This window comes from Panicum virgatum, chromosome 5N, assembly GCF_016808335.1.
Source record: "Panicum virgatum strain AP13 chromosome 5N, P.virgatum_v5, whole genome shotgun sequence".
Lineage (NCBI taxonomy): Eukaryota > Viridiplantae > Streptophyta > Magnoliopsida > Poales > Poaceae > Panicum > Panicum virgatum.
This window is the reverse complement of record NC_053149.1, coordinates 14,908,594-14,936,426: the sequence shown is the minus strand read 5'-3', so window position 1 is coordinate 14,936,426 and position 27,833 is coordinate 14,908,594. Positions and strand designations below refer to the sequence as shown.

The window sequence follows — 27,833 nt, the reverse complement described above, 5'->3', positions numbered from 1 at the left end:
CCTCCCAGTGCCTATAAATAGGCCGGCATGTCGCCATCGACCACCACAAGCCGCCCAGCTCCGCTACTCGTCTTCCTCACTCCGATTCCATCGGTTCCTCTATTTCTTCCCCAAGAGCATACCCCCATCGATCTCCTCACTCAAGCCATCTCGGTCCAATTCCTTACACGGTGAGCACCCCCATACCCTCCTATACATGCTCCAAGCCAGGCTTTTCCCTGTTGCTGTCTGTGCTGAGCTGCCCATGAGCTCCCGGCCACCGCAACCATGGCTGCCGCAGCCGCCATAGCCAACCCCCGTCTCCCATGCCCGGAGTCACCAAAGTAGAACCCCCCTCGCCCTCCCCTCTCTCCTCGTGCCCTCGGATTCGAGAACGGTGGCCGGAGCTGCCGCCGGCTCGAGCTCTAGCTGCCCAACCATGGCGTTGCGGCAGGGGGCAGAACCCGAGCTGTTGTTCTGCCAGCTTTGTTTGTTCTCCTATAAGCACGAACGGGTTTGGTCCTTTATGGACCAATGGCATCGTTGCTGGGCCAACCAGCCCAGATGCACTACCCACACGGTCACACATTAAGATGGGCCACGAGCACGTCATGCACTTAATCAATATTTTTCAGAATTAATAAAGCTCCCAATCCCATAACTGCAACAACTTCTCCATCCAAACTCTGATTGACTTGATTCTTCTTCCTAAATTCTTCTAAAATCATATACTATCTATTCCTCCTATTTTCATCTCTTTTTGAGCTCATTTTATTTTGTGTTTGTGCTTGCTTGTGTGTGTTGCCATTTGTGTCCTTGTCGCCATAGCTGACGGAGTAATCGAAGAGGAGCATGCCGAGGAGCCGGAGTACGCAGGTGAGTACCGCGAGCCGAAGCCCGAGGACCCACACCGCGAGCAGGAGCTCAGCTTTGAAGACGGCAAGTTCAATTTCATCCTTTGATGCATATTTTGTCCCAGTTTTATAAACACAACCTATTAGTCTGTTTTCAAAACTACATATTGTTTTACTGCTAAAACCCGATTGGATAGCCACTCTTTGATTGCTTTGACCATTCCTTGATAACCTAGGTTTGTCTCTGAATGTGATTTACTCTGTTTGGATGACAAACCCTGCTAGAACGCTTAGGACCCGGTTACTCATTGCACTTCAAATATTAATACAAAATGTTTTCAAAACAAAGAAAAGCGTGAGTATCAAAATGGGAAAAATAGGACTTTTTTGGAAAATAAATGAAAGACATGCTTAGATGAGATGGATGGTGATTCCTGTGTGGGACGCCAAATGGTGATCTCGTACCTATGTGGTTGAGCAAGGTTGGGAGATATCCATCTTGTCACAATTAAGGACCGAGTTGATGTGTCATTTTGTCTAATTCAACTATCGTGCAAACCACTCGACCGTTGTATGTGGTAATGGCTTAGCATAAACCCAACTAGTTAGTCTGATAGCCATCAGGAGAGCTGAGAGCAACGGGTGATCAAGGAGAAGGGATAAGATCGCGGTGACTTATGCCCCGGTTAAACCTCGGAGATAGGTCGATGACCCCTTGGTGGATCCCGTGTTGGCTAGTTAGGTCTAGTTAAGGTGGGTAATGGCTTTGTTGGGATCTGCACCGACACTAAGGTTATTGTGCTATGGTACCCCACTTGTGGGTAAAGTTGCACACCTCTGCAGAGTTAAAACCTATTCGAATAGCCATGCCCACGGTACTGGACGTGTTACGGTTTGGTCACACAACTAGTATTTCTTCTGGGAATGGATGGGTTGGCGTTAGTTATTTTGGAAATGTGTCCGGCAGCTGTGCCGTGTGCTACTGCGGACGAGGAGTCCGGTAGCAACCTATAAACTTGAATCCTAGGTGGATCAACCCTACGTGCTACTCGGTACAGAATAATTGCTCAGAAAATCTGTTTCTTTCAAATAAACCCATGCATGAAAATTTTTTGAGGTTGCTGAGCACCTTGGAGACTTGATGTCCTTGTGTGAGAGTGCTTGAGAGCCCTCTAACTCACTTATGCTTGCAAGGAGTGATTCGATTGTGAGATAGTGATTCTAGTGCATTGCATTGAGAGATTGCAAGGTTTGGCACTAGGTGATTGTGTTGCAAGCCGGTGGTGCTTGTTACTCTTGGAGGTTGCCACCTCCTAGACGGCTTGGTTGTGGATCTCCATTGTGAAGCCCGCAAAAAGATTGTGCGGTGCTCTAGAGAAGAGATTGTGAGGGGTATTGTGCTCACCCCGCGGGAGCCGTGAAGAGCACTCCATGTGGGAGTGTGTGACTTGAGAGTCACCACTAGCTAGAGGATCGGCGACAATCTTGGAGCTTGTCTCAACGAGGATTAGCTTGGTGGCAACCAAGTGAACCTCGGGATAAAAATTACCGTGTCAACTTTGTCTACTCTTCTCGGTGGTTTGCATTCTCTAAATCACAGGTCTTGTATTTATAGTTCTATATATCTTGTGCTTGTGTAGTTGCTCTAGTGATTAGTTAGCTTGTGTAGCTTGCTAATCATCTTCGTGCTTGTGTAGCATAGAAGTAGATATCATAGTGTAGCTTCTTAGTTTGTGTAGCTAAGTTAGTTTGAGCCTTTGGATTTAGTTTGTGTAACCTTGTCCATTGTGCATCTAGTGAGCTTAGATTGGCTTTGTGCTTTTGCTCATTAGAATTGTGTAGGAGCTCCTCGGTGTGTGAAGTACTAGTTCATAGGCTTGTGTGACCATGCAAACTAGAATTGTGTAGGTGAGTTCTACCTAGCCCGTCACTCCTCTTGCTTTGTGTAAGTTTTTTTGAAGGTGCCTTAGAGTTATAGTTAGAGAGGTGAAGTCTTGGCTAAGCGAATAGTTTCAATTCCACATAAGTTTCAGTTAGTCGGCGCAATTAGTTTTAGAAAGGACTATTCACCCCCCTCTAGTCCGCCATCTCGACCCTACAGCTTCCCCACCGCGGGCCTTTTATATAGTCGAACTGCCAGAGCCAGATGATCCGGGGTAAAGCCGGATCATCCGGACTTGACCAGAGAGGTCAGGGCACAGTAGGCCGGATGATCCGGTGATGGGCCGGATCATCTGGAGATGACCAGAGAGTTTTGGATAAGATGGCCGGATGATCCAGTGTAGGGCCGGATCATCCGGGTTTTACCAAAAAGTTTTGCCGACAAAAATAGATTTGATGACAGAATTTTGATCCGATGATTTAAAGAATAATGTATGAACATATAAGATCCTTAACTCAAAATGATCAGACACAATCAACAATACATAACAATGATCATTTGAGGCACGGGGTGATCCAATGATCACAACATCAAAAATTTTAGAAAAACTCACACAAATAACATGTTTTTCTCTAATCTAGGTATCAAAACAAGATATGTGCAACATGTCAAGCCAAGTTACTAGAATCCAAGATATTTAGCTCACTCCTAAGAAAACAAAACCTTTGCTCATCGAGGGGCTTTGTGAAGATATCGGCTAGTTGTTTATCGGTACTCACATGACTTAAAGCGATATCTCCTTTGGTTTCGTGGTCTTTTAGAAAGTGATGTCTTATGTCAAGGTGCTTGGTTCTTGAGTGTATGACGGGGTTGTTGGCTAGTTTGATGGCACTCTCATTGTCACACAGGAGAGGTATCTTTTTATACTCACAACTAAAGTCACTCAGTGTTGGACGGAGAATTCATGCTTGATTTCTTCTTCATCAAGATATTCCTCAACATTTGTGTTTCAGAATTCGGATCCATTGTCACTTCTAACATTCTTGATCTTCAACTCAAATTCATTTTGAGCTCTTCTAATGAATTTCTTGACAATTTCTTGTACTTAGCTTTTGTCATACACAAAGAATACCCAAGTGAAACGAGAAAAATCATCAACAATAACAAGATCATATTTATTACCGCCAATGCTAATGTAGGTGATTGGCTCAAATAGATCCATGTGTAGAAGCTTCAATGGTCTTGATGATGTCAAGATGTTCTTGAGGGGGATGTGGAGCACCAACTTGTTTCCCGGCTTGACATGCATTACACAACCTGTTTTTCTTAAATACAACATTGGTTAGTCCTAGGATGTGCCCGCCCTTTTGAAGTTTGGCCAAGTTCCTCATGCCAACATGGGCTAGAAGGCGATGCCAAAGCCAACTCAAGTCGAATTTTGCCACTAAACAAGTATTGGGCTCAATTTTCTCCTTAGAGAAATCAACAAGATAAACTTTGCCCTTTAAAAGACCCGTAAAAGCAACAGAGGAATCCCCCCTTCTAGTGACGGTCACACCCTCATTAGTAAAGAGACAATTGTAGCCATCAAACAAAGTTGTGAGACGGACAACAAATTGTATCCCAACTTTTCAACCCAATAAGCATCATTAATTGAATTATTATGAGCAAGAGTGGTTTTACACAAACCAATTACTTCTGCTTTGCTATTGTCTCCAAAGATAATAGTTTTTTTGGATATATCATTCGTTTCCAATGAGGTGAACACGTCTTTCTCCCCGGTCATATGATTTGAACAACCACTATCAATCAACCATGCACTTCCACCGATGGAGTATGCCTACAAAACAAAGTAAGGCTCAAGGTTTAGGTACCCAAATTTATTTGGGTCCTTGGAGGTTAGTATAAGTCATCTTGGGCACCCACACACTCTTCAACTTCCTTGTGTGAGCACCAATATACTTGACCACCATCTTTCCATTTTGAATCACCACGGTGTAGTCAATGGAGTAGTTACGTGATATGGGAGGTGACACATTCTTGTTACTTGTGTTGACCTTCGTTGTGTTCTCAACCTTGTTCTTACCTTGGTCAACACTTATCTTTGTGCCACGGTGAGCCATGTTCATCAAGTCACCAAGATTTGCTCCTTTCTTTCAAAGTGGGATGGACTTGTCATTCACAATCTTAGAACCATTTGCATTGTTTTCTCTTGTGTAGACAAGTCCATCATGAATGCTTGGAAACCTTTGACCCGTGTTATAAGCCGGGTGTGACACAAAATCACTCTTTGGCCTAAGCTTTTCTTTTTCCACTAGCATGTTCAACTTGTAGATTTGAACATCTTTGACCTTGATTGCTTCTTCTAGCTTTGCAAGGTCAGTAACACAAGCATTTATATCATGATTATGACATTTCAAGCACTCTTTGCTAGTGGAGGCATTAGAGTCAAGTGTAGTTTTGGAATTATATTTGGTTTTCTCCCAAAGAGTGCTATAGTTCACTTCAAGATTTTTGTATATATCTTCAAGGCGTGAATGCCTCTCTTGAAGCTCACTATGAGCATTATTTAGGCTAGCAAGTGAATCATTTGCCAAGGCATGATCTTTTGACATCCTCACATTTGAGTTATTGGCAAAAGACAAGTCCGTTGCCAATTTCTCAATCTTATTTTTTTCCTTGGCTAAAGATTCTTCTAGAGCAAGGTTTCTCTCCTTCTCAAGGATGAGCAATTTTTCTTGTTCTCTAAGAATCTCTTTCTTTTTCTCTAATTTCTCCATAAGTTTCTTAATTTGTTTATAACCTAGTTTGCCAAACTTCTTTATCATGTTTTTTTTTGAGTTGGGCCTCTTCTTCCTCTAAATAATTTTCTACTTCACTAGATGTGGAGATAGGAGAAGATGGAGGGTTGGCATAGTTTGATACCTTAGTCTCTTTGGCCATATGACACATAGGGCCTTCATCTTCATCATCGGAGAGGTTGTTGAAGAGCTTTGGTGTTGATGATGTAGAGAGCAAGGCAAGAGATGCCGTGCCCCCATTGTTGAAGTCGTCACTAGACTCCCATTCTTCACCAACATGAGTCTTGCCATGCTTCTTCTTGTACTCTTTGCTCTTTCTTTGTACCTTTTCTCCTTGTCATAACTCTTGTCCTTGCTCTTGTCCTTCTGCTTTTTGTCTTCATTTTCATCATTGTCATTTTGAGAACAATCCGCTATGAAGTGATCCTTTTCACCACACTTATAGCATGTTCTTTGTTTGGTCCCTCTCTTGAAGTTTTTTTCTTCATAAACTTCTTGAAGTTTTTCACAATCATGGCTATTTTTTCATCGGTGCTATCTCCATCACTTGACTCAACTTTCTTCTTTTGCTTTGACGGCTTCTCACTTGTTTCAACCGTCTTGCAAGGTTCGACCTTGAGAGCAATAGTCTTGATTTCATCTTGACCAATTGACTTGGCAACATCTAGATCATTCATCTCATGAAATTGCAACTCATTCAACAAATTGATTGGCTTCATCTTTCTATATGATTCTTTGCCTCTAATGAAGGTTGCCAACATTGGATTTTTGGGTGCATATGCTCTAAGCATCTTCTTAGTGACCTTGAAATCATCCCAACCTTTGCTACCAAGAGTTTTAATCTTGGTAACTAGAAGAGTGAGCCTATCATGCATTTGTTGAAGGGTTTCATCATTTTTCATGACAAATATTTCCAACTCTCCTTGAAGAAGATCCATCTTTCCTTTTTTGACTTCATCATTACCTTCATGTGACATTTAAAGAGTTTCCCAAATCTTTTTTGCACTTATCATTCCTCTTATTTTGTTGGACTCCATTGTGCAAAGAGAACTTTTAATGACTCTCACGGCTCGGGCATTGCGAAACAAATCATACTCATGTTCCGGAGTAACCACTTCGCCTTCTCCGAGTTGAGGCACACCAACACACACAATGGTCCAAAGATGTGGGTTAAATCCATATAAATGCACTTGCATGTCATCGCTCCAATGTGCATAGTCGGTTCCATCAAAGTGAGGAGGTTTGCCCATTGGAACTGTAGAGAACGAAAGGTTGGAAGATTGGAAATTTGAACTCTCATATGTATGAGACATCGAGTGAAATTCTTGTTGATCCTTCTTCTCACTTTCCAACTTCATTTTTTTATTGAAAAGAGCTAGAGCCTTCTTTTCAACTCTTTCACTCATCTTCTTCTTGATCTTTTCTTTTTGCTTGATTGCCCTTTCTTCCTCAGTCATGTCATCTTCAACATCGCTAACCTCGAAGTCACTATTATTGACTTCGTATGCGGAGGGAGCACCACCACCACCACCACTTGCGGACATCTAACCGGCCATAGTGTTTTTCCTTAGCGATTAAGTCTTAATCAAGAGATTAGGCCCTGATACCAATTGAAAGGATCGACACTATGCCTAGAGGGGGGTGAATAGGCCTGTTTAAAAATTTTATAAAAAACTTGGCAGAAAAACGTCAGGCTCGGATGATCCGGCCCTAGGTCGGATGATCCGGTCCTTCTCAGGTCCGGATGAGCCGGCGTAGGGTCGGATGATCCGACTAGAGAAAAGAATCTTGCATGAGATTTGAAATTTACTTAGCTTTTGACGATTCTCTTTGAATACAAAGTTGACAAATAACGCAACTAAGCCTATGAAATAGTTTAGCACACGAGAAATACAACTAACAAGAAGATCAAGTGAAGATTAGCTCAAGAACAATAAATACAACAATAAATGAAAGAGACATAAGATTTATCCCGAAGTTCACTCCATAAAGGAATTACGTCTCCGTTGAGGAGCTCACAAAGAGCAGGGTTGCCCTTTAACCCTTTCCCTCACTCAATCAACCACTTAGGACGATTGAGATGCTCCCTAGCAAATGCCCACAAAAGAAGGGTAATACAAACTTCCGGAGGCTCAACCACAAAGGAATGGAAGCTCACCGGCACCTCTAACCGCCTGAGAGCCAAGCTCCAAGAGTAACAAATGCGAATCGACGAATCAAGATTGCTTCAAATACTTCTTGAGATGAATAAGTGCTAACTCACGGAGTGCTCTCAAATCACACCTCAAATCTCACTTTCTCTCAATCCCTACGTGTTTTCTTGCAAGAATCAAATTATAGGATGGAGAGAAGTGAAAGATTTAATGTTTTGGAGGCGTGGTTGGTCGTGGAAAGAGAGAGAAATAAATAAAGGGGGTGAAGGGGTATATATACTCCCACCCTCGAAAGTGACAGTTGTGTGTTTTCTGGTGGTGCCCGGATCATCCGGAGTAACCTCGGATCATCTGGGGTCGTGACAGAATAGGCAAAAACACACTCAAATTTCCCAGGTCCGGATCATCCGGTGTAGGGCCGGATCATCCGGCCTGGCCTTCTTCCAGACGCTCATAAGTCAACAGGTCCGGATCATCCAAGCAAGGATCGGATCATCCGGACTTACGCAGAGCCGCCCAACACTGTGTGGCCGGATCATCCGGCCCAAGATCTTGTGCAGAAAGGTTGTGCTAGGTAAAGTTTTGTGAGTGTTTTCTCTCAAAAATGTCATCTCAAATGAAGCATTTTAACAACAAAAAATTCATTCGAATGCGTCCCCCTTAATAGTACGGTGAATCTATACTCAAATTTAAACCGAAAATTAAAATTAAATCTCCGATAGAATCCACCATATTTAATTTGAAATTGGGGACCTTCCTTTCATCTTCTTCTTGTTTTTCTTATTTTATTCCTGCACACACTTTCTTCAAAGCATCATATCTCCAAATTGTGATTATCAAAAATCACCAAAATCAATTAGGGGCCAAGATGCACTCTCAGGTGCATAACCTTGTAAAATATCTTGTCCAAACTCGACTTCGGTTGTGAGATATAAAAATAACACATTTCTGGCTTGAAATTTGTTATTTTTATATCTCACAAACAAAGTCGAGTTTGGACAAGATAGTTTACAAAATTGTATATCATCATATTATCTACATATGTGATTTTTTGTGAATTTAGACGACTTTTTTGTATGGATTTTCATGAATTTGTGGTTTTCACCAGATATGTTCCCTTGCTATTTAAGTATGAATTACCTAAGTGTATGGATCAGAAATTAATTCAACATTCACTTACTAGAAGTTATATAACTTGTAAAAATGGAGTTTGAATCCTTGGCGAAAATGAGTTCTGAATTTGGTGGAGCTGATGATGGATCCGGCCGTCTGTTCAATTATCCCGACCGTCTGTTCGGGCGCATCAATTATCCCGGCCGTCCACGCCAAGGCCCTGGGGTTTTGCCGTCCTTCCTCTTCTCCCTTCGGCCGCACCCATCGCGAGATTCGCGGCACGCTGCTCCTTTATTCCTCTCCTCCCGTCCTCCGAGAGCTCGAAGGCGAGCCAAACCCAGCGCGCCGCAGCGATGGCCACCCCGGACGCGGAGCAGCCGGCGCCGACGGAGCCCGCGCGGTGGCGTGACCTGGACATGCTCCTCTCCCGCCCCGGGAACCTCGTCGCGGCATCCTTCGACCCTAGCCCCACCGTGAGTGGCCCTGGCCCCCCGCCGCCGATTCATCCGCTGTTTTCTCGTGTTCTACTCGTAGGTGGCTGATTTTATCGCTTGATCCGTGCGCACAGCTCCGGGACCAGCTGGGTAGCATCGTGGAGGTGCTGGTGGTGGGCGCCGGCGGGCTCGGCTGCGAGCTCCTCAAGGATCTCGCCCTCTCCGGCTTCAAGAAGCTGCACGTCATCGACATGGACACCATCGACGTCTCCAACCTCAACCGCCAGTTCCTCTTCAGGTCCGTACGGTCGTCGCGCCCACCCGTTCCTCATTGTGCCTCTGGCAGTAGATTGTCATTTGTTGATTATCCGCTAGGGGAATTTTGCCACATGACTCAAACTGCAGTTTTTGTTGAAGATGCAAAAAATAAACTGATATTTTCTGCAGGACACTATAAATTTGTGTGTATTTTGCAACTAGACTCGATTTAATGTCCTCCAGCCGATGTTTAAGAATTTCATCTAACCGAGAAGACTTTATATTGTCTTTAGTGAGTTGGGAAAGAAAAGGTCTTTCTTCACTCTAAGTTCAGGTTGAGTCTAAAATTTGGCTTGTTCACATTAAGCTGATGCCTGACTTGACTACGACCTCAACTACTTGTTGCTTTCATATTATCTTTCCTTTTTTTATATGTATAAATTTGCTAGCCATCTTTCATTGTCAAAATGGGAGTTGGATGCCCTCTTGTACAGAGTTCAAGATGTCGGGAAGTCCAAGGCTGAAGTGGCGGCAAAGAGGGTTATGGAGAGAGTTAGTGGGGTGAACATTGAGCCTCATTTTTGCAGGATTGAAGATAAAGAGATAGAGTTCTACAGTCAGTTTCACATAATTGTCCTCGGTCTGGATTCAATTGAAGCTCGAAGCTATATCAATTCCGTGGCATGTGGCTTCTTGGGTATGTTTTTCCATGTCACATTTTATGTAGATATATATTCTATGACATAGGAAAATAGGCTTTAAAAGGAGACTGCAGCCCTGGGTCTGTGACATGTCCTTGTCCCTTGTTATAATTGCGTATGTGACCTTCCACCTGGGGAATTGCAGTAAACTCGTTTGCTGTACATTCATCATATTTATGAATTAGTATTAACAAAGTTCGACAAAAAAGTGTAATAGAGATTAATGGCAATCACTTTTGTTCTCTCTTCACTTTAACCCATAAACAATCGCTTGTCAATATTTCAAGCTGCTTATAATTGTTTAAAATGTTATTTTCATGCTAATGATTATTGAGATGCTGTGCAGATAAACTCAAGGTTTTAGTTATGAGTTCACTTGTTTGTCCTCAGTGCAGATTATATTTGGCAATTATTGTTGATTGTGACCTTTGTAATATTGTTCGTTTACGTTTCTGTTGCTATGTTGTTACTTATACTTTATAAATCAAAATATATTATGCGTGCATAGCATAATGATGTGCCATATTTTCATTTGCACTGCAGAGTATGACTCAAATGACAATCCACTTGAGGAGACAGTCAAACCTATGGTAGATGGTGGAACTGAAGGCTTTAAGGGTCATGCAAGGGTCATCATACCTGGAACAACACCTTGCTTCGAATGCAATATATGGCTTTTTCCTCCCCAGGTCAAGTTCCCCTTATGTACCCTCGCCGAGACACCAAGAACTGCAGCTCACTGCATTGAGTATGCTCATTTGATCAAATGGGATGAGGTACTATTCTTTTCTCTACATAATTCTCTTTCAGAACTCAACCCCCTCCCCGCACCACCACCCAACACTGCTAACAGTTAAATTTACTTTTGTAGATTCATCCTGGAAAACCTTTTGATGCTGATGATGCAGAGCATATGCAGTGGATTTATTCAGAGGTATCTATGCTGCAATATCATGTAGTTTATTTTGTCAGTAGTGAGCTTGTCAATCATTTGACATATGTACTTATACAGGCTTTAAAGAGAGCAGAGCTTTTTGGTATTTCTGGTGTTACATATTCTTTAACTCAGGTTTGTTTTCTTTCTATTGACCAAGCATTACCTATGATTTAGTCTATGATCTCAAAATCTTTGCTTCTCCAACAGAATGTGTTTGTCGATTTAGCAATGATGGACAAGGTCTCGTCCAACTGATTTTTATTTTTCCTGAAATCATAATTCATGACATTTAATCTTTATTGTATGTACAGATGTTAAATGATCCAACCTTGTTTTGCAAAAAAAAAAAGTTCTATTAAATTTTATGTTAAGAGAGGCTAGCAATGCAGGGCTGGGTATGTAAGAAAATTCCACTCTTCAACTCACTGTCTATGGCTGCTTGAGTGATATAGAAGCTAAGGACTGAGAATAAGAACTGTTCCAATTTAGGGGCATAAGTTCTCTAAGTTCTGTTAAGTCATGAATTTACTTATGTTTCAAATAATTTTAAGTTTAGTTTGGTAATAACTGGTTAACTGCATGTGCTGTACCCTGATTTTGAATGAAATCTCTACTGATTATCAGTTTATCTTTGATTGTGCTATCGCAATTGTGTTTCTCTGTTGCTTTGTGCAAAAAAAACCACCATCTAATTAATTGGAGCTTTGGTTTTTATGTCCATGGAATGACACATTCAAATTTGATATTGGCACAGAAATAATAATCCTTTCCATGGTTACTAGTATCTGGAATCCTAATCTTTATTTTATCAGTTGAATAATCTTACCAATTTTCTTCTATATTTATTATGTCTGCTAGTTTGAATTCTCCATTAATTGGACAGCAGAACTCAGCTTTTAATGTGATGCATAGTTGTCTACTTCTTGAAAGATCTAGGACAGTGACATTCATAGTATTGGCTATGTTTTATGAATTTCAGGGTGTTGTCAAGAATATAATCCCTGCCATTGCATCAACAAATGCAATTATATCTGCTGCTTGTGCATTGGAAGCCTTCAAGCTTTTTTCTGGGTGCAGCAAAAATGTCTCAAACTATCTCACGTGAGTTTCATTGCTTCATAACTTATTCTTACTGAAAAAAGTGGGTTTCCTCAGGTTTAAGGACTAAATGAGTTTTTTAAATATATATTTAGAAATGTTTTTGTTCTATATTTTAACCAAATCTAGTGCTACCTGAAAACTTAACTAACCACACAATCTTGGTTCTCCAAAATGATTTTTTTTACTACGCATATCAGACCATTAAGGAATACTAGTATCCTACGTGTTAACTCCTGGAATCTTTTATTGATTATATTTTTGTTTAATAAACAATTGGCACAATACTTTTAATTTGGGCAATAAGCTGATAGAACAATTCAATATAATTCCAATTACATGTGGCGATAAATAATGCACATGCAAATTTTCAAAGAAGCAATGGTCTTTAACTAGACAGATGTATTATTCGACAGATCATCGATCTTCAATAATTTGGTTGCACATGTTCTGATACCTCAGCATTACATTAAACACCAATCTGTGAGCAAAATTGAAATAAATTTGACATCAAGTTTAAATGGGAAAAGAATCGACAGGAGAGGGTTCAAATGAGCAACAAAATACATCAATTTAAATGAACTTTAAATTCATCTTGGATGCTATAAAATAATCATTGTAACCGTTTTGTCAACCTATGTTGCTGTGTATATGCTACTACTCAACGCTACAATCTGCATGCTGGTGGCGAGACTTGGACTGAACTGATCAAATGCATGCAAGCTTGTGCAACCTGTGAATGCAAGTAGAATCTGAGCTCTATGCAGATTGTAGTGGTGAGTAGTGGGATGAGTAATTGATAGTTAGCTTGGACACTTAGGTGCTATATCTTCCGTGTTGTTGAGGCTTTGATATTTACTTGGTCTGGGGGCTGTCAGAGTCAATGGAATAATGTCAAGGACTGCATTCAGACATTTCAACCGTTGTCACAGTATGCCGAGTGTTTTTTTTTTTGGGTAACCAGAGCTAATGCATATTTGATGAATCTGTGGCGTGTTCTTGTGTTTAAAGAAGTCGAGTGATTCTGGATTCCCTAGGCTGTGAGAGTAATAAGTTTAAAGTAATTCAACTCCAGGGTAGAGGTCTTAATATAAGTTGGTCTTGGTGCTGAGTTTTTCCCTTTGCCACTCTATGTATGCTTAATACTTGACCCGATTCGATGGAAATTTGCTGGTATCTTCTTTCACTATATTTCTACAAACCACATGTATTGTTATCCTGCTAGGTGCAATTGCTGTTAACTTTTCAACAATTATATCTGAATTCGATGCATTTCTTAATATGGTTACAGAAATGCAACACAGCTCAGTTTGTGAATGAGTGAGTACTGTGTATTTACAGGTACAACGGTCTGGAAGGAACTCATATTAAAGTAACTGAGTTTGTCAGGGACAAAGATTGCCTTGTATGTGGGCCTGGTACCCTTATTGAGCTGGATACATCATCTACTCTTGCGGAGGTGAGTATTGCAAACCCATCTCAAGCAGAGGAAAATTCTGATTGTCGGAGCAATTTTCTTTTCCCGGGATTGCCTTACTAAAATTCCTGCATATTCGGTGACACATCATTTGTGTATGTTAGTCTGTTTTAGATTGATAGTCTGTTTTAGATCTATTCATATATTTCTAGTACATTTTATGGATGAAGTTGTGAAAAGGGCATATATATGAAATGTTTAAAGTATGAAAAGGTACAGTTCTATCTAGATTGCATATATACACACACATGCCTTGTACTGTTTTGTGATCATATAACAACCACAATCAATATGACAATCACTTGGCTGGGTCCTAAAATGATCATAGCTGGCTTATAATGTTTGCTAATTTAGCATGCCTTGTTATTTTTTTTTTCCCAAGGGCAACTCTGCGGTCTCTGTACATTCTCTGTTACCACTTTATTTACCAGCCGTTTGATCTAATGTGTCAGTTCATCAAGATGCTCGAGGAGCACCCCAAGCTGCGGATATCAAAGGCTAGCGTGACGCACGAAGGCAACAACCTGTACATGCAGTCACCTGAGGTGCTGGAGCAGATGACGCGGCCAAACCTGAGTGTCCCCATGTTTGAGCTCCTCAAAGAGGCCCCGTACACGACTGTCCACGCCACAGGCATGGCGGAGAACAACGGGAAGAAAGTGTCCTCGCTGAGGAAGCTGCGCGTCGCCTTCAAGGGCACCGAGGCCTCCAAGATGGACATCTCCGAGAGCTCGTAGGCGGCAGGCCTCCTGAGGAAGGTGAGAACGCTTGCTTTTGAGACGATCAAAGTCAAGTGCATTTTGATCGAAATTGAGATGTACCCCTGATGATAACTTTGTCTAAGAAGAAGAAAATAGGCGCTTGGTCCAAAATGAGTCATTCAGCATGTAACTCTTGCAGCCTAAGAGCAACTCCAACCCAACTCACCTCCCTGTCCAGTCCTGCCAACGTCATCGGTCATCTGGTTTTCGAGAGTGAGCTTGAGCCTCATTTGATACAAAAAAAAAATCAGCTAGAAGGAACTTCGATCCGGTTGCGGCTTGTCCCCTTTGCCTGGCCGGTTTACTCCGCTTGCAGCGCCGCCGTACGCCAGTCACGTAGGATTAAACCTGATCATCTGTCAGGTTCGGGTCGGGTCACTTCGGGTATTGGATCAAAAAATATTGGCCCATGTCCGGCCCATGACATGATCGGGTCGGGTTGGTCCGCAATTTTGTGTGTAATTTTCGGGTTGGATCGGGTTTTTTTAGTTTCGGGTCAAATATTTCGGCTCGTGCCCGGCCCGTCACTTGGTCGGGTCGGGTGTAAGCATCTAGGACCTCAATGTATGTTTCGGTGATTAATGACAACTATTATTGTGACTAATGAGTTTGTGCAGCTTAATGAATCATTACTGCTCATTTGGTCATATGTCAAAAGAGGCCCCTCATTTCCGTTATTCAAAAAGGCGATCTCGGTAATCAACTCAATTATATATCAAGACTAAGGATCTTTCTGGTCTTAAGTGTCGTAAGGTTGAGAAGGACACTTAGGTTAGTATAGGTTTTATAGTTTTGTAGTGATCGCAGTATTAAGAGGGGTTAAGGCCAAGTAACTTGAGTATGGACATGGTTAATTAAAAATGGATGCACACTATGGTCACTCAGGTTTCAAGAAGTTCAAATAAGTGGTTTTCAACTTATATCTTAAGAATATTTAGATTTCACTCAAGACTCAAATCAGAAAAGGCAAAATCAGAAAAAGTCTATACACTGGTTTAACCGACGCTTACATTTTTCTATACGTCGGTTAAACGCAGTTATCAGAGTCTGGACAGGTTCTATACACCGGTTAAATCGACGATGTTTGAATTAACGTCGGTGCATTAGTTCAGAGTTGGTTTTTTCAGGGTATTTCAAGTTCTATACACCGGTTAAAGCGACGATGTTTGAAATGAAACGTCGGTGCAATTGACCAGTGAGATGGTTTTTTCAGGGATTTCAGAAGTTGGACTCACCGGTTAAACCGACGATGGATTTGAGTTAACGTCGGTGCAGTTGTCCAGAGACTTGGTTTTTCAGTTGATCAGAGGACAACTACACTCACCGGTTAAACCGATGATACGTCGGTTAATCTGCCCAAGTTGTAACGGCTAGTTTTCAGAATGGGCAGTTTACATTCATCGGTTAAACCGACGCTGGCTATTGGAGGTACGTCGGATTAACCGGCGCTAAGCAGTTTTCTGGCAGCTTTTCTCCAACGGCTCTATTCGTGTGAGCTGTCTATATATACCCCTCCAATGGGTCATTTTGCACTCTCTTAATACCAGGCAACATTCATACACTCATATATTGTTGAGAGCCACCTTGAGCTTCATCTTCCACACATTTGTTCATTCAAGAAGCAAGACTAAGGACTTGAGTAGAGAGAAGCTTGTGTGCATCCGTTTTGGTGATCGGTTCTTGCTCAAGTGAAGGCCCTAGCTTGTTACTTTTGGTGATTGGCAGCACCTAGGCGATCTTGGTGATTGAAGGTGTTTCTTCCGGAGCTTGCCAAGGATTGTGGGAGCTCGAAGAAGTTTGTACGTGGCTTGAGCTCCACCACGCTGGGATGGTGAACGGAGACTCTTAGTGAGCGCCCAAGTCTCGGTGACATGGGAGGTGACAAGACTCTTAGTGAGTGTCACAACGTGGATTAGGGGTGTGTGCCAACACATCGACACCACGGGAAAAAATCCGGTTGTCTCTTGCCCACTCTTTCATTTCAAGCACTTACTTTCATGCAATTATTCATGTGCTTGTCTTTAGAGATCATAACTTAGCTCTACCTTACTTAGTTTCATATCTTGTTGTATCTTTGATAGCTTGTGTAGTTTGCTTAGTTAGCCGGTTGGGGAATTGAGCCTTACTAGCATTGCATATGTTAAGGTTGTTTTAATTGCTTTAGAAATTTGAAAAAGACCAAATTCACCCCCTCCTCTTGGTCCATCGATCCTTACATCGGGTCGGGTTTTTTTCGGGTGGGTTGTGTCGGGTTTATCGGGTCGGGTGGCCCATGATCAGGCCTACGTAGGATTGTCACGAAACTAGGTTCCATTTTAAAAAAAATGCTGCTGAGGGCGAGATCTACCCTATGAAAGAAGCAAATACGAAGCAGGGAAGTTCAAACATGAATTTAATTTTTGGTGCAGATGGTACTTGTAAATTTACAGAGAAAAATATTAGCATCTAACATATCAAATCAAATAAGTAAATTATAAAAAATATATTTCATAATAAATCTAATTATTTTTATTTGACATTCAAAATATTATCACTCATTTTTATAAATTTAGTCAAATTTAAAATAGTTTAACTTAGAACAAATCAAAATACCTTAGGATTTCAAGACGGATGAAGTACTTATCTAGCCTAGAAATATTCCTCCTTTTCCTCCTCTAATGTTCTAACAATTCCTTGTAGCTGATTTTTTGTTATCAAATGACTCTCCAAGATTTGAGACAACGATAGCATGAACCATAAGTGCAAGTGGGGGAGGCAGGAATGCTTCGTCTTCTTCCTCCCGCCCCTCCCTCTTCTTCCTCAAATTTGCAGAGGAGGCTTATGGGGGATAAGCTTCATCGTCGAGAGGGAAACCGCCCGAACCGCAAATTGCAAAGGTAATAACTACTATGTGAGCCCAAATCACGATCTCTGTGGGAATCACAGCGGTAGAGGGGCTCGAGCCCCTCCTGTCCCACCTAGTGTTGAAGCTAGATCAAATTGGAGAGTGCAAATATGATAAAAATTTGGACATAACCATTATTTTTCCATTTTCTAAGGGGTGCATTAGCACCCGCTAATCATCATATAGCTTTTTCCCCTAGCCCCACCGCTATATCCGTTACTGATAAGTGCATGTTTCAACACATTTATGCATGTAAATATGTATTTTGTATTTGTGCTATAAGTATTATTTATCTTTGGACATGTGTATGTAGAATTGTATCTTTATTTTACCTCACTTCTGCGTGTTTAACTCATATTTTCACCGTTAGCTCACTTACACAGTGAAAGTTTAAATAGTTTTTTTAGGGGCGAAAGTTCAAATAATTAAACTTGGAAAATAAATGATATGCCTTTTTGGAACGGTTTTTTTTTATAAAACATACCTGTATTAACCATAAAGATACCGTACAAAGACGAGAACGCTTATAGGTACATTCTGGTAGAATACGGAGGACAGCTGTACCACCAGACTACTTGCACAAAGGCCCTTGTAAAAAAGTACAATTACAAAGAAGCCCCTAGAACCTTTGGACGCCAGATTCCGCCGTCGTCTGCACCTCCGACGAACATCCAGCACGATTGCCTCCAACCCCAGATCAGCCGGAACTCCATCGCAATGAAGCTTTGAAGGGCTGCAGTAGACACTCGTCGTTGTGGACGAGCTGAAGCTAGCGCTGCACATCCATCGACCGCGGACACGCCCCGAGCTCCGGAGATCCTGGAGGCAGATCCATTGGCGACGACCGGAGCCACCACAGGAAGACTGGATCTGCAGCTCCATCCTCCAGACCACCGCGAGACCCCAAGCTGCCTCTGTACCCACGAACCAAAAGCCAATCGAACTCACCTCCCTCACGGGTCGACGAGCTGACGGTGAAGATATCCTGTACATGAGCTCCACAGCGGGAGCACTACCTCCACGAGCTCACCGATAGCGCTGGAGAGAAGCACCACCGGGGCGAGGAAGAGCCCGAGAGGACTTATTCCGTCGCAGCATCGCCGCCGCCACCACCTCATCGGCGATGCCCGGAAACTTAACCCTAGATGTACTAGGACCTAATACCCCACAACCTCCACCCACCGGCAAGAGGCCGGCGGTCTCCGCCCCCTCCCAACGACACATAGGCCATCGGAGGCGGAAGAGACCACCGCCTCTGCCGGGGGCGACCAAATCGCCTTTCCGCCTCTCTCTCTCAATTGTAGCTGTGCGAGAGAGTTCGAGAGAGCGCACGAACTGCATGCCTCTGCCTTTTTAAATTTATGCAACTAACACTGACCTAGTGTTAATCCCAGACAAGTCCCGGAGCATGTCCTATTTATTTTAAATTTATGCAACTTATTGTTATTTCTATCTACTTGCGCATTTAAGTTTATAGGAGTTGCTTGGAACCTTAGCTGCATGATCCTAGGTACCTATGCTTGAAGCTAATATGTGTAGGTCGCTAGTTGGCTAGGCTAATGGTTCGGTAGAAGTCGAGTGATTTTCTGTCACTCGCGAGAACTATAGGCGTTGAATGTTTACTACATGCTGCAACTATAAGGCTCACGAGCGGGGCTGTGGTACTTATGATACCCGTCTGTTTAGTGAAAATGGATAAGGCCGCAGTGTGTGGTAGTGGTGGTTAAACGTTTGAACGTACTAACCACATGCCGAGAAATATGGTAATCAGTAAACTTAAGTACTGGATTGCACCGATGCCGGAACATACTCCCCACCGTCTTTGAACGTTGTTCTCATGCGGCCACATGTGGGTGCAAGGAGGCTCACGACTTGGCGTCGTATCGTGGCGTGGATTCTCGTAGTCGAGGGCGGTGGGCCTGTTCTGTACAACGGAAATTGAAGGGAAAAGTCGCGTGGGCGAAGCGAGACGTCGATCCCCATGCGTGTGTGTTAGATCTGTCTGGCCAGGTTAACAAATTCGATTCGAATCGTCCACTTCTCACGGTTTGGGACTGCTTGACCCTTTTACCACATAGAGTAAGAAGTGAAAGATGATGATGATGAATATGATTGGTTGGATGATAAAAGATAATTGTTTCCCACCATGTATGCTATTGGATAGATGCTCACTTAGAATGGTTAATTGAACTAGAATTTGGAAGCTAAAATCTGAAATTAAGGATCTACTCTTTACTGCTTTTCGGCAAAACAAACCCCTCAAGCCAAAAGCCTTGCATGTCTAGATAATGGGCTAAGTATACTCTTAGTCGGGTAAGTCTTGCTGAGTATTAGTATACTCAGCCTTGCTTGTGATTTTATTTTTCAGGTGGTACATCTGAGGATGTGATTGACGTCATGTACGGGCTTCATCATGACGTCTTCTATCGTCGCTAGACTATCATGTATTTTCTGCTGCACTTGAACTCTGTTGTACTTTTATAAATTCAAACTCGGTTTGTAATAATAACAATTCAGTTTTACACTCTGTATTGTAAAATTTGTGGAATGTTACATTCTCTGGACTGCTTTGTCGATTCTGTTTCAAGTGGTTTAATCGGGATTTTACCCGACAGCACTGCCGGATTACTCCGTTTTAAGTGCGTGTTAACCTTGGTTGAGGGCTCCTATGTGTCTTCCGGAAGATGGATAAACAACTTATCTATAAAGCACACTAAGGCCCAACTGATGACCCATTTAATATTTTTTTGAAAAAAATATATTAAATCATCATCTCAAAAATATTGAACCAGCATCTTAAAAATGTTGAACCAATATCTCAAAAATATTGAACTAGCATCTCAAAAATGTTGAACCAATTTTAAAAATGTTGCACAAATATTTTTTCCTCCGTCTTCTTCTCCGGTGCTGGCGGCTGGCGGTGGCGCGGGGTGCGGGCGACACGCGTGGCCCGCGGTAGCCGGCGGGGGTGCGGGAGGCGCGCGGGGCCCGCGGTAGCGCGCGTGGCCCGCGGCGGTCGGCGGGGGCTCGTGCGACGCGCGAGGCCGCGGCGACGCTTGGCGCGTGGTCGGCTGAGCACGCGGAGGCGCGCGGGGCCCGCGGGGCACGCAGGACGCCGGTGCGTGGAGCACGGCCGGCGTTGCGGCAGTGCGCCGGTGCCGCACAGGAGGAGCTGGGGAGAGAGAGGAAGGAGGAGGGAGGGAGAGAGAAGCTAGGGTTTAATTGGATCCAAGGACTATAGTTGTTTGCATGAATCTCAAACACTGGGAATTGGATATAGAAAAATTTTGTGGAAGATTATATGATTCACGACCCTGGTCGGGCCAACTGACAACGACTTGGGCCTGACAACGTTAACCTCTTTTGTGCTCCATACATCGCGGCCTTCTCCGGCCCACAGCCACCCACCCACCCACGCGGAGTCCCAACCCGAAGAGTTGAAAACCCTAGGCGGCGGCGGCGGCGGCGGCGGCGCAGCAGCAGCAGCAGAGGCTCCGGAGCAGAGAGGTGTTAAGGCGCGAATCGTAGGTTCCAGCGGGATCCCCAACAGCAGAACCAACACAGGCCGGGGCGTGCGACCGGAGGCGAGGGAGATGACGCAGAAGCAGACCCTGTTCAAGGGGCAGAGCAAGAAGAAGACCGTCCCTCCCAACCGCCACGGCAAGGCGCCCCACGTTCGCAAAGGTATGCGTGCCGGAACCGACTGCGGCGCCCCCCACTCCTAGATTGAAATTGGCTTTGTGTTGCTTTTCAGTGTTGATGCCGTCGATTGTTCGCTTGGATGATTGGTTTGTTACTTGGTGTTGCAGGGAAGAGGGTCGTGAAGCCGACCAAGTTCACCAAGGACATGGACGCTGACAAGGTATGCCTTGGGAGTACGAGTGTAGCATAGCGTAGCATTACCAGGTGCCTGTGTCAATCGACACTTGCCTTACTCAATTACAGCACAAGATTAGTCGAATTCATTGCTCTGGTTTATTCAAGTGTGAAACTAGGTGTTTGGATGGTTCAGTTTAATTGGGTGCTGGATATGACGGGAAGTCAGCTCAATTTGGTCGCCACGATTCTGTTCTGTTTCTTAGCAATAGCGTGTTTTTTTCTTGGTGTCGATTGAGAGGGTACTAATTTTCAATCATACATCGATTCCTTAAGAGGTTACTAGATTTTCAATCTCACAAAGTATAGGCTGCAGAATTTTGTAGAACTGGATTACTGTTTATGTTCGTGGATAACTTAGAAATCAACCCTGTTTTGGTTTCTTCCCTTGTTTCATGTAAATATCACTTGTGATGGTATTTTGGTTGAATGTCAATCAATGTTTTTCGTAGTATCATTGCTCTGAGCTTTCTACAAAGTTGTGCGGTAATTCTGTCCTGAGTTCTTGAAAGCTAGGACATACATTTTGATCAATATAGTCACATCTATTAGTATCTTGTACGCTACTCCCACTGTCATTAAATATAGGTCACCCTGGGGTACATGTGGTCAACATTTTAAGATCTTATATTTCCTGGAGTTTAGTACTAATGTACTATCATATGCCAGTACAGTAGCTAATGTGAATCCTATTATCCTGCAAGGGGCTTTGGCAGATAATGATCTAATCTTTCATAAATTGCTGCACTCTTTGTTGGGATGCCAAGTTGTTAATCAGATATGATTTAGTTTTGTTGTATTCTTGCAGTGATAAATAGCTTAAAAATTCGAATATTGAATCGAAATTACTATGAATTTATGTTCTGAATTTCCTGTGAGTTCGCCCAGCCTTTTATGGTTAGATTTATGTACTTTTTCCTATTAGTAGTGTGTACCGGTTATATAATGCAAGTACAGACATGAACTCAGAGCTTAGTTTACTTTTTTCCATTGAATTATCTGTATTGTGTATCATGTTCGCCATTGCTTTCGTTCACACTCGGAAACCCAGTATTACTATGAACTGAATTTTTTAGAACTAAATTTGATATGTACTGCAGCTTGCATGCCAACCCCTAAGTTTTGGTTGAAAGACACAAGTAGTGTCACGAAAGTTATGAAACATATTTAACCTCCTGCTGCCTGTCCTTATTTCAATTTTCGTGCCCTTAGCTCCTATGAAAATTTTGCATTGCTGCAGGAACTCACCAAGTTCATCGACCAGTGCAACGAAATAAAGGCTGCTAATCTTGCTAGCAAAGAAGGCGGTGACCTCAACATAGTGAAGGCGGACGGTGATCAATCTAATAAATCAAAGTAGGAAGCCAGAAGGTGACCAAAAACTGAAGATGATTGGGTGCAGTGTGATCTGTGGTAATGCTGTATGCTGGTTGCTGGGTTCCTGAATGCCATATGGCTGGGTAGAAGGGCATGTTTACTACAAAGCTTTGTTCTGTGGTGTAACTTGCCACATGGCATACAAGTTTTGTTCTTTAGCAGACTTTAAATTATGTTGAAAATGTTGGTATGTAATTATCCGATCGTTGCAAAATACTTTTTGTTTTTTTGGGCCGTGGGCCAATGCGAGCGTCACTGTAAAAGCAGTATGTTGCAATCATCGCAAGCATAGAAGCTTGTTCTATGCATGCCGTTGCAATCATGCCTTCCTTGCTTTTCGCATTGTACGCTATTCGAAGCAAATCGAACTGTGTGCTTGCTTGCAAGCAACAAACTCGTCCTGCCATTCGTTTCTATAGAAGCCCGTTGGACTCGCACTGCATTCTAAATTGAACTTCAGCTGTGATTCCATTTTCAATATTTTTGTGAGCTTTTTCAATGTACCTATTATGCTGTGGAAAAAAAAAGGAGAACCAAAGATCGTAAGAAAATGCTACTAGGTCAGGCTGTAGTTTTTTTGTTGTGAAAGTAAATCCACCTACTGTTAGTGTAATTTATCTGTCAACGGTTATGAATGCTACATGTACCAGAACAGTGGTTTACATTACTTGTATGGTTGATTGCTTATGAAGCTATGAATTTAAGGGTACAAATTTTCGGGAAAAGAATAATAGAGAACGGGTTCAAATAACCTGGTTATAATAGACCTGTGCAGATAAGACATTAATATACTTAATGTATTTTCCTTTATATAATTGGATTGGAAAAAAGAAGTAACTACTTTGAAACATACCCATTTTTAAAGAAAACGACCATTTGCCTGATTTTTTTCCAATCCGTGACTTCATAAAAGCAAGTGCACGGAACATAGCTCGATTTGTTAGACATTACTACTATTTATATTTAGTAGATTTATATTTTAAACTAACAACTTATTTAATTTAGTGATATACAACGTGCCGTCGACTTGGAGTCTCAACACCTATATGAATTGTTTTTTTTTGTAAAGTTAAAAAGCAGTTTGTTTCTCATATGAATTCGTGCTAGATCATTTGCAAACCCATCTCGAATAGGTAAATCAGCTCACCGAAACCAGTCAGAGGGCTAGGGCAGCCGCAGGACTTCGATAACGCAGCGGCGTCAAAGCTCAAGAGGGGGCGCCCGTTGACTCGACTCATTGACCATCTGGCTTCCAAGCCGGCCCCACGCCAGGGCGCCTGGCACAGACGGGCCCACCTGTCAGGGAGCGTCGCCGGCGCCGCCACGCTTCCGCCGCACTTCTCCGCAATTTTCTTTGAAGGATTCCACGTCATTAATTCTTGGAATTGCGGGTGCTGTGAATTCTTATTCCTCGCTTCCCTCCCAACCCGAACTCGCACGCCAAGAATTCTAGAATCTCCCTCCCTCTCTCTTCTGGAGAGAGAAGGGGAGAGAGAGACTGGAGAGATGAACGCGGCGGCGCGGAAGGCCGCTGCCGGCGGCGGCATGGGGCGCGCGCCGGCGCTGGTGCTGGCGCTGGTGGCGGCGGGGGCGTTCCTGATCTCCTACAACTTCTTCGCCATGCTGCTCCGCGGCGGCGGAGTCGGCGCCGGCGCGGCGGCGGGGGCGAGGGACCCGGTGGTGCCGATGCCGGCGTGGATGCGCGAGGCGGCGGGCCGCGAGGCGCGGCGGCGCCCGTTCCACGTGGCGCTCACGGCCACGGACGCGGCCTACAGCCGGTGGCAGTGCCGGGTCATGTACTACTGGTACAAGCGGATGCAGGCGCAGCCGGGAGGGGAGGCCATGGGCGGGTTCACGCGCGTGCTGCATTCGGGGAAGCCCGACGGGCTCATGGACGAGATCCCCACCTTCGTCGTCGACCCGCTGCCCGCCGGCAAGGACCACGTACGCAAACCGTAAACAAACAACAAAGCCACCTCTTTCTATCTCCTTCGCCCTGTTTGTTGTTCGCTCCTGCTCATCAACGTGGGGGCAATGTGGGGCTACAGAAGATTTTTATATGCATTTGTTTGATATAAAATTTGCTGCCGCCGTTGAACTTGTAGTGATAAACTGAGGGTAAAAAAAACTTTTTTTCGTACATGATTTGGCAAAAAACTTGCTCGCGGAATCAAATATCACGGTAGCATGTGCTCTGCAATCTGTCGGTTTCTCTTGATTCATTTGTCTGACATTTTGTCTTGATAGTTTGTGCCCTGACATTTCAATGTCCTTTTGCAGGGATATGTGGTCCTGAATAGGCCATGGGCATTTGTGCAGTGGCTTCAGAAAGCAAAAATTGAAGAAGAGTGAGTTCAGATCATCAGATGGGCCTATGTTTTTGTTTTGTTACTTTATGCTTCGTTGCAAGTTTAGCCTTCCACCCAAATCTCACGATTTAGCATCCAGCCAGGCATGACTTCAAAATAGCAAGTACTCCTTCAATAGTTTTCGTCCTCCATGCTTAAATAACAAGGATTTGTAATCTAATGTGTATAACTGTATATAACTGTTCTGCTTTGATGAAAATGGCAGGTATATACTAATGGCAGAGCCAGATCATATATTTGTCAAACCTTTACCAAATTTGGCCAATGATAACGAGCCGGCAGCATTCCCCTTCTTTTACATTACACCATCAGAACATGAAAAAATTGTAAGGAAATACTATCCTAAAGAAAGAGGTCCCGTCACAGATATCGATCCTATTGGGAATTCTCCTGTAATCATTAAGAAGGTAATTTCTCATCGCATATATAACATTGTACCTGCAAGTGTCATGAATTCGATAAACTTCCAATTGATGCATTTCTTGGCACATCTTTTTACTTTTTTTGTTTGGAGTTTGCAACTTCAACAGACCTGATTTATCTGTATCTCTTATCACCCGAGGGAACTTTTTAGACACTGCTTGAGAAGATTGCCCCAAAATGGATGAATGTGTCGATACAAATGAAAGAGGATGAGGAGACAGATAAAACATTTGGTTGGGTTTTGGAAATGTAAGAATTACCTTGTCTTGTATACAGACTATACAAATTCATCTGTTTACTACTTGTTACTTTGTTATGATTCCAGCTTTTCCTTTTTGTTTTTCTTTAACATTTAGGTACGCATATGCTGTTGCCAGTGCATTGCATGGTGTTCAGCATATCCTTCGCAAAGACTTCATGGTTCAGGTACTCCACTTGCTCAAGTTCTTATGGCCATAGTGTTATTCATTTCGAACGATGTGTTTGAGTGACATGATGAAAAATAATAAATGCAGCCACCATTTGATACGAAGCTTGGGAGCACATTTATCATCCATTTCACTTATGGATGTGATTATTCACTCAAGGTATTACAATCCCAAATTGCAGGATTTCTTCTATATATCTCTTTTCTATACGAAATTATTTTGTTCTGAGTGCATATGGTAAATAAATATGTTACTGCTCCTGTTATTCTACTGACATAAAGTATTCAACAATAATAATCTTTCAGGGTGAACTGACCTATGGGAAAATTGGTGAATGGCGATTTGACAAACGGTCATTCCAAAATGGGCCACCACCAAGGAATCTGACGTTGCCCCCTCCTGGAGTACCAGAAAGTGTGGTATGTAAATTGGAAAAATGGACAGCTTATTCGTTAGGATACAAATAAATGTATTATTAGTTGAGGTGTTTTTTATTTTCTCACCATGCAATTTTCTTGTGACTGCTTCTGTATTTGGCAATCTACTCTGGCCTTCCCTAATATTTTTTCATTGCAGGTTACACTAGTAAAAAAGGTCAATGAAGCTAGCGCAAACCTTCCTCGCTGGGATGATGGAATATAAGCTGTGGCCGATGTCAAATTATGTCCCTTGTTTTGGGAAAATGCCAAAGTATCAAGTGCACTCGGCCATTGGGGCTCAATCAGTTTGCACCCAAAATAGCTGCTCGCACTTGCATAGTTACATCATACATTATAGAAAAGATATATAATTTTCTCTTTATACAATAGAAAAGAAAAGTAAGTTAGCGCTCATAGTTTCCATTTAATTATCTTTGTAAGTGCTACTGACTGCAGAAAATCTCGGTACAAATTTTCGTGCGAGTGCGATTGTGCTTGCATTTTTGTGAGAATGTTATAGGTGATTTGGTTGTTCATATGGGGCTCCCCCTTCCATTCCAACTTTCTAGCTGTAAAATTCTGTGCTCAGTTGTAAGGAAATGTGTAATTTCGCCGACCCATGCAGAACATATCCCCAAAAAACAAGAACTTGCGAGTTCTGAATTTGGATCAACCAATTTTTATGAGAATTCGAATTGGCTCATAGATTGATGTCAGGTGATGCTGTTTGTTGGCTACAGGATCATGACGCTATAGTGGAAATTCTTGTGGAGTTATATTGGTCTTAAATTCAAAGATTCCTCTCCAAAAAGCTTCCGAATCCATTTGTTGCTTGGCAACTTGGCTAGGCATAACTAGGGGTGGTAATGGATCATCGTAACCCTAATGAGCAGATGTATGTCCCGGATAAGTATGTGCTTGACGACATTGATTGACCAGGAGGCGAAGGAGCAGGCATAGTGAGAGGCTGGCAGTTGCAAGCATATGGTCTGATTAGCACTCCAGCAAGGACTCCGCTTCGCATCATTAAGAACCTCAGGGTATGCGGGTACTGTCGCAATGCCATGAAAATGGTAATCGCTGTATTCGTTTGGCTTGTTAGTTAACCAGCCAGCAGTACTGTTCTCTCATACTAAATCAGTACCAGCTACCAGCCAGTAGTATTGTTCTCTCATAACAAATCACACAAGCCATCAGCCACAGCCAAACGAACACAGTGAATGTGATCATATCGTGGATTGTTGGGAGAGAGCTCATTGTGAGGGACAACAAGAGGTTTGACCATTTTAAGGATGGAAAGTGCTCTTTTTTTCGCGACCGTGCCTGAGCACGTATTTCATTAAGAAGGAAGCAGTTTACAGACATTTCTTGCAGTAGGCCAAATAGAGATTGACCTACCCAAGTACACAAAAGGACTAAAAAAAGAGAAAAAAACGAAAAAATGCCAGAAAAACAAACGGCCTGCAAATTAGCTGAACAAAGACCACAGAAGAGGGGGACTGAGGGGGACTCCACTCAACCCACCAAGCCAAACCAAGCGACAGAAAGCATCTGAACCTACACAAAATGCGCCATCACCAAGTCGCCGACTGAAACCTAGTAACAACAT

General features: G+C 42.8%; 3 protein-coding genes across 6 annotated transcripts; all 3 read left to right on the top strand.

Annotated features, from left to right (window-relative positions):
• Positions 1-9,038: 9,038 nt before the first annotated feature.
• LOC120673559 (NEDD8-activating enzyme E1 catalytic subunit-like) lies at positions 9,039-19,743 on the top strand. 4 transcript variants are annotated; one of them, XM_039954451.1, is made up of 10 exons: positions 9,039-9,255; positions 9,351-9,514; positions 9,969-10,171; positions 10,719-10,951; positions 11,047-11,109; positions 11,188-11,244; positions 12,092-12,213; positions 13,552-13,669; positions 14,140-14,445; positions 19,701-19,743. In XM_039954451.1, the coding sequence occupies exons 1-9, from the start codon at positions 9,136-9,138 to the stop codon at positions 14,422-14,424; spliced, it is 1,365 nt and encodes a 454-aa protein (XP_039810385.1). In that variant the 5' UTR covers positions 9,039-9,135; the 3' UTR covers positions 14,425-14,445; positions 19,701-19,743. The 4 variants fall into 4 exon arrangements, with proteins under 4 accessions (XP_039810385.1, XP_039810387.1, XP_039810386.1 ...); XM_039954453.1 differs by lacking the exon at positions 19,701-19,743 and adding an exon at positions 17,159-17,634; XM_039954452.1 differs by lacking the exon at positions 19,701-19,743 and adding an exon at positions 14,588-15,065.
• Positions 19,744-20,666: 923 nt separating this feature from the next.
• Positions 20,667-22,907, top strand: LOC120674417. Its single transcript, XM_039955605.1, has 3 exons — positions 20,667-21,016; positions 21,142-21,194; positions 22,449-22,907. The coding sequence occupies exons 1-3, from the start codon at positions 20,926-20,928 to the stop codon at positions 22,566-22,568; spliced, it is 264 nt and encodes an 87-aa protein (XP_039811539.1). The 5' UTR covers positions 20,667-20,925; the 3' UTR covers positions 22,569-22,907.
• Positions 22,908-23,999: 1,092 nt separating this feature from the next.
• On the top strand, positions 24,000-26,840 carry LOC120676805 (hydroxyproline O-arabinosyltransferase RDN2-like). The gene is made up of 8 exons (XM_039958131.1): positions 24,000-24,529; positions 24,866-24,933; positions 25,160-25,361; positions 25,529-25,626; positions 25,734-25,803; positions 25,893-25,964; positions 26,111-26,224; positions 26,382-26,840. The coding sequence occupies exons 1-8, from the start codon at positions 24,092-24,094 to the stop codon at positions 26,445-26,447; spliced, it is 1,128 nt and encodes a 375-aa protein (XP_039814065.1). The 5' UTR covers positions 24,000-24,091; the 3' UTR covers positions 26,448-26,840.
• Positions 26,841-27,833: the final 993 nt, after the last annotated feature.

Excerpts from the sequence above, each read along its gene's own strand:
- LOC120674417 (XM_039955605.1), top strand. The coding sequence starts at position 20,926 with ATGACGCAGAAGCAGACCCTGTTCAAGGGGCAGAGCAAGAAGAAGACC. Across the intron at positions 21,017-21,141 it reads GGCGCCCCACGTTCGCAAAG|GGAAGAGGGTCGTGAAGCCG; the intron begins GTATGCGTGCCG and ends TTGGTGTTGCAG. Across the intron at positions 21,195-22,448 it reads AGGACATGGACGCTGACAAG|GAACTCACCAAGTTCATCGA; the intron begins GTATGCCTTGGG and ends GCATTGCTGCAG.
- LOC120673559 (XM_039954451.1), top strand. The coding sequence starts at position 9,136 with ATGGCCACCCCGGACGCGGAGCAGCCGGCGCCGACGGAGCCCGCGCGG. Across the intron at positions 12,214-13,551 it reads AATGTCTCAAACTATCTCAC|GTACAACGGTCTGGAAGGAA; the intron begins GTGAGTTTCATT and ends GTGTATTTACAG. Across the intron at positions 13,670-14,139 it reads CATCATCTACTCTTGCGGAG|TTCATCAAGATGCTCGAGGA; the intron begins GTGAGTATTGCA and ends CTAATGTGTCAG.
- LOC120676805 (XM_039958131.1), top strand. The coding sequence starts at position 24,092 with ATGAACGCGGCGGCGCGGAAGGCCGCTGCCGGCGGCGGCATGGGGCGC. Across the intron at positions 24,530-24,865 it reads TGCCCGCCGGCAAGGACCAC|GGATATGTGGTCCTGAATAG; the intron begins GTACGCAAACCG and ends GTCCTTTTGCAG. Across the intron at positions 25,965-26,110 it reads GATGTGATTATTCACTCAAG|GGTGAACTGACCTATGGGAA; the intron begins GTATTACAATCC and ends ATAATCTTTCAG.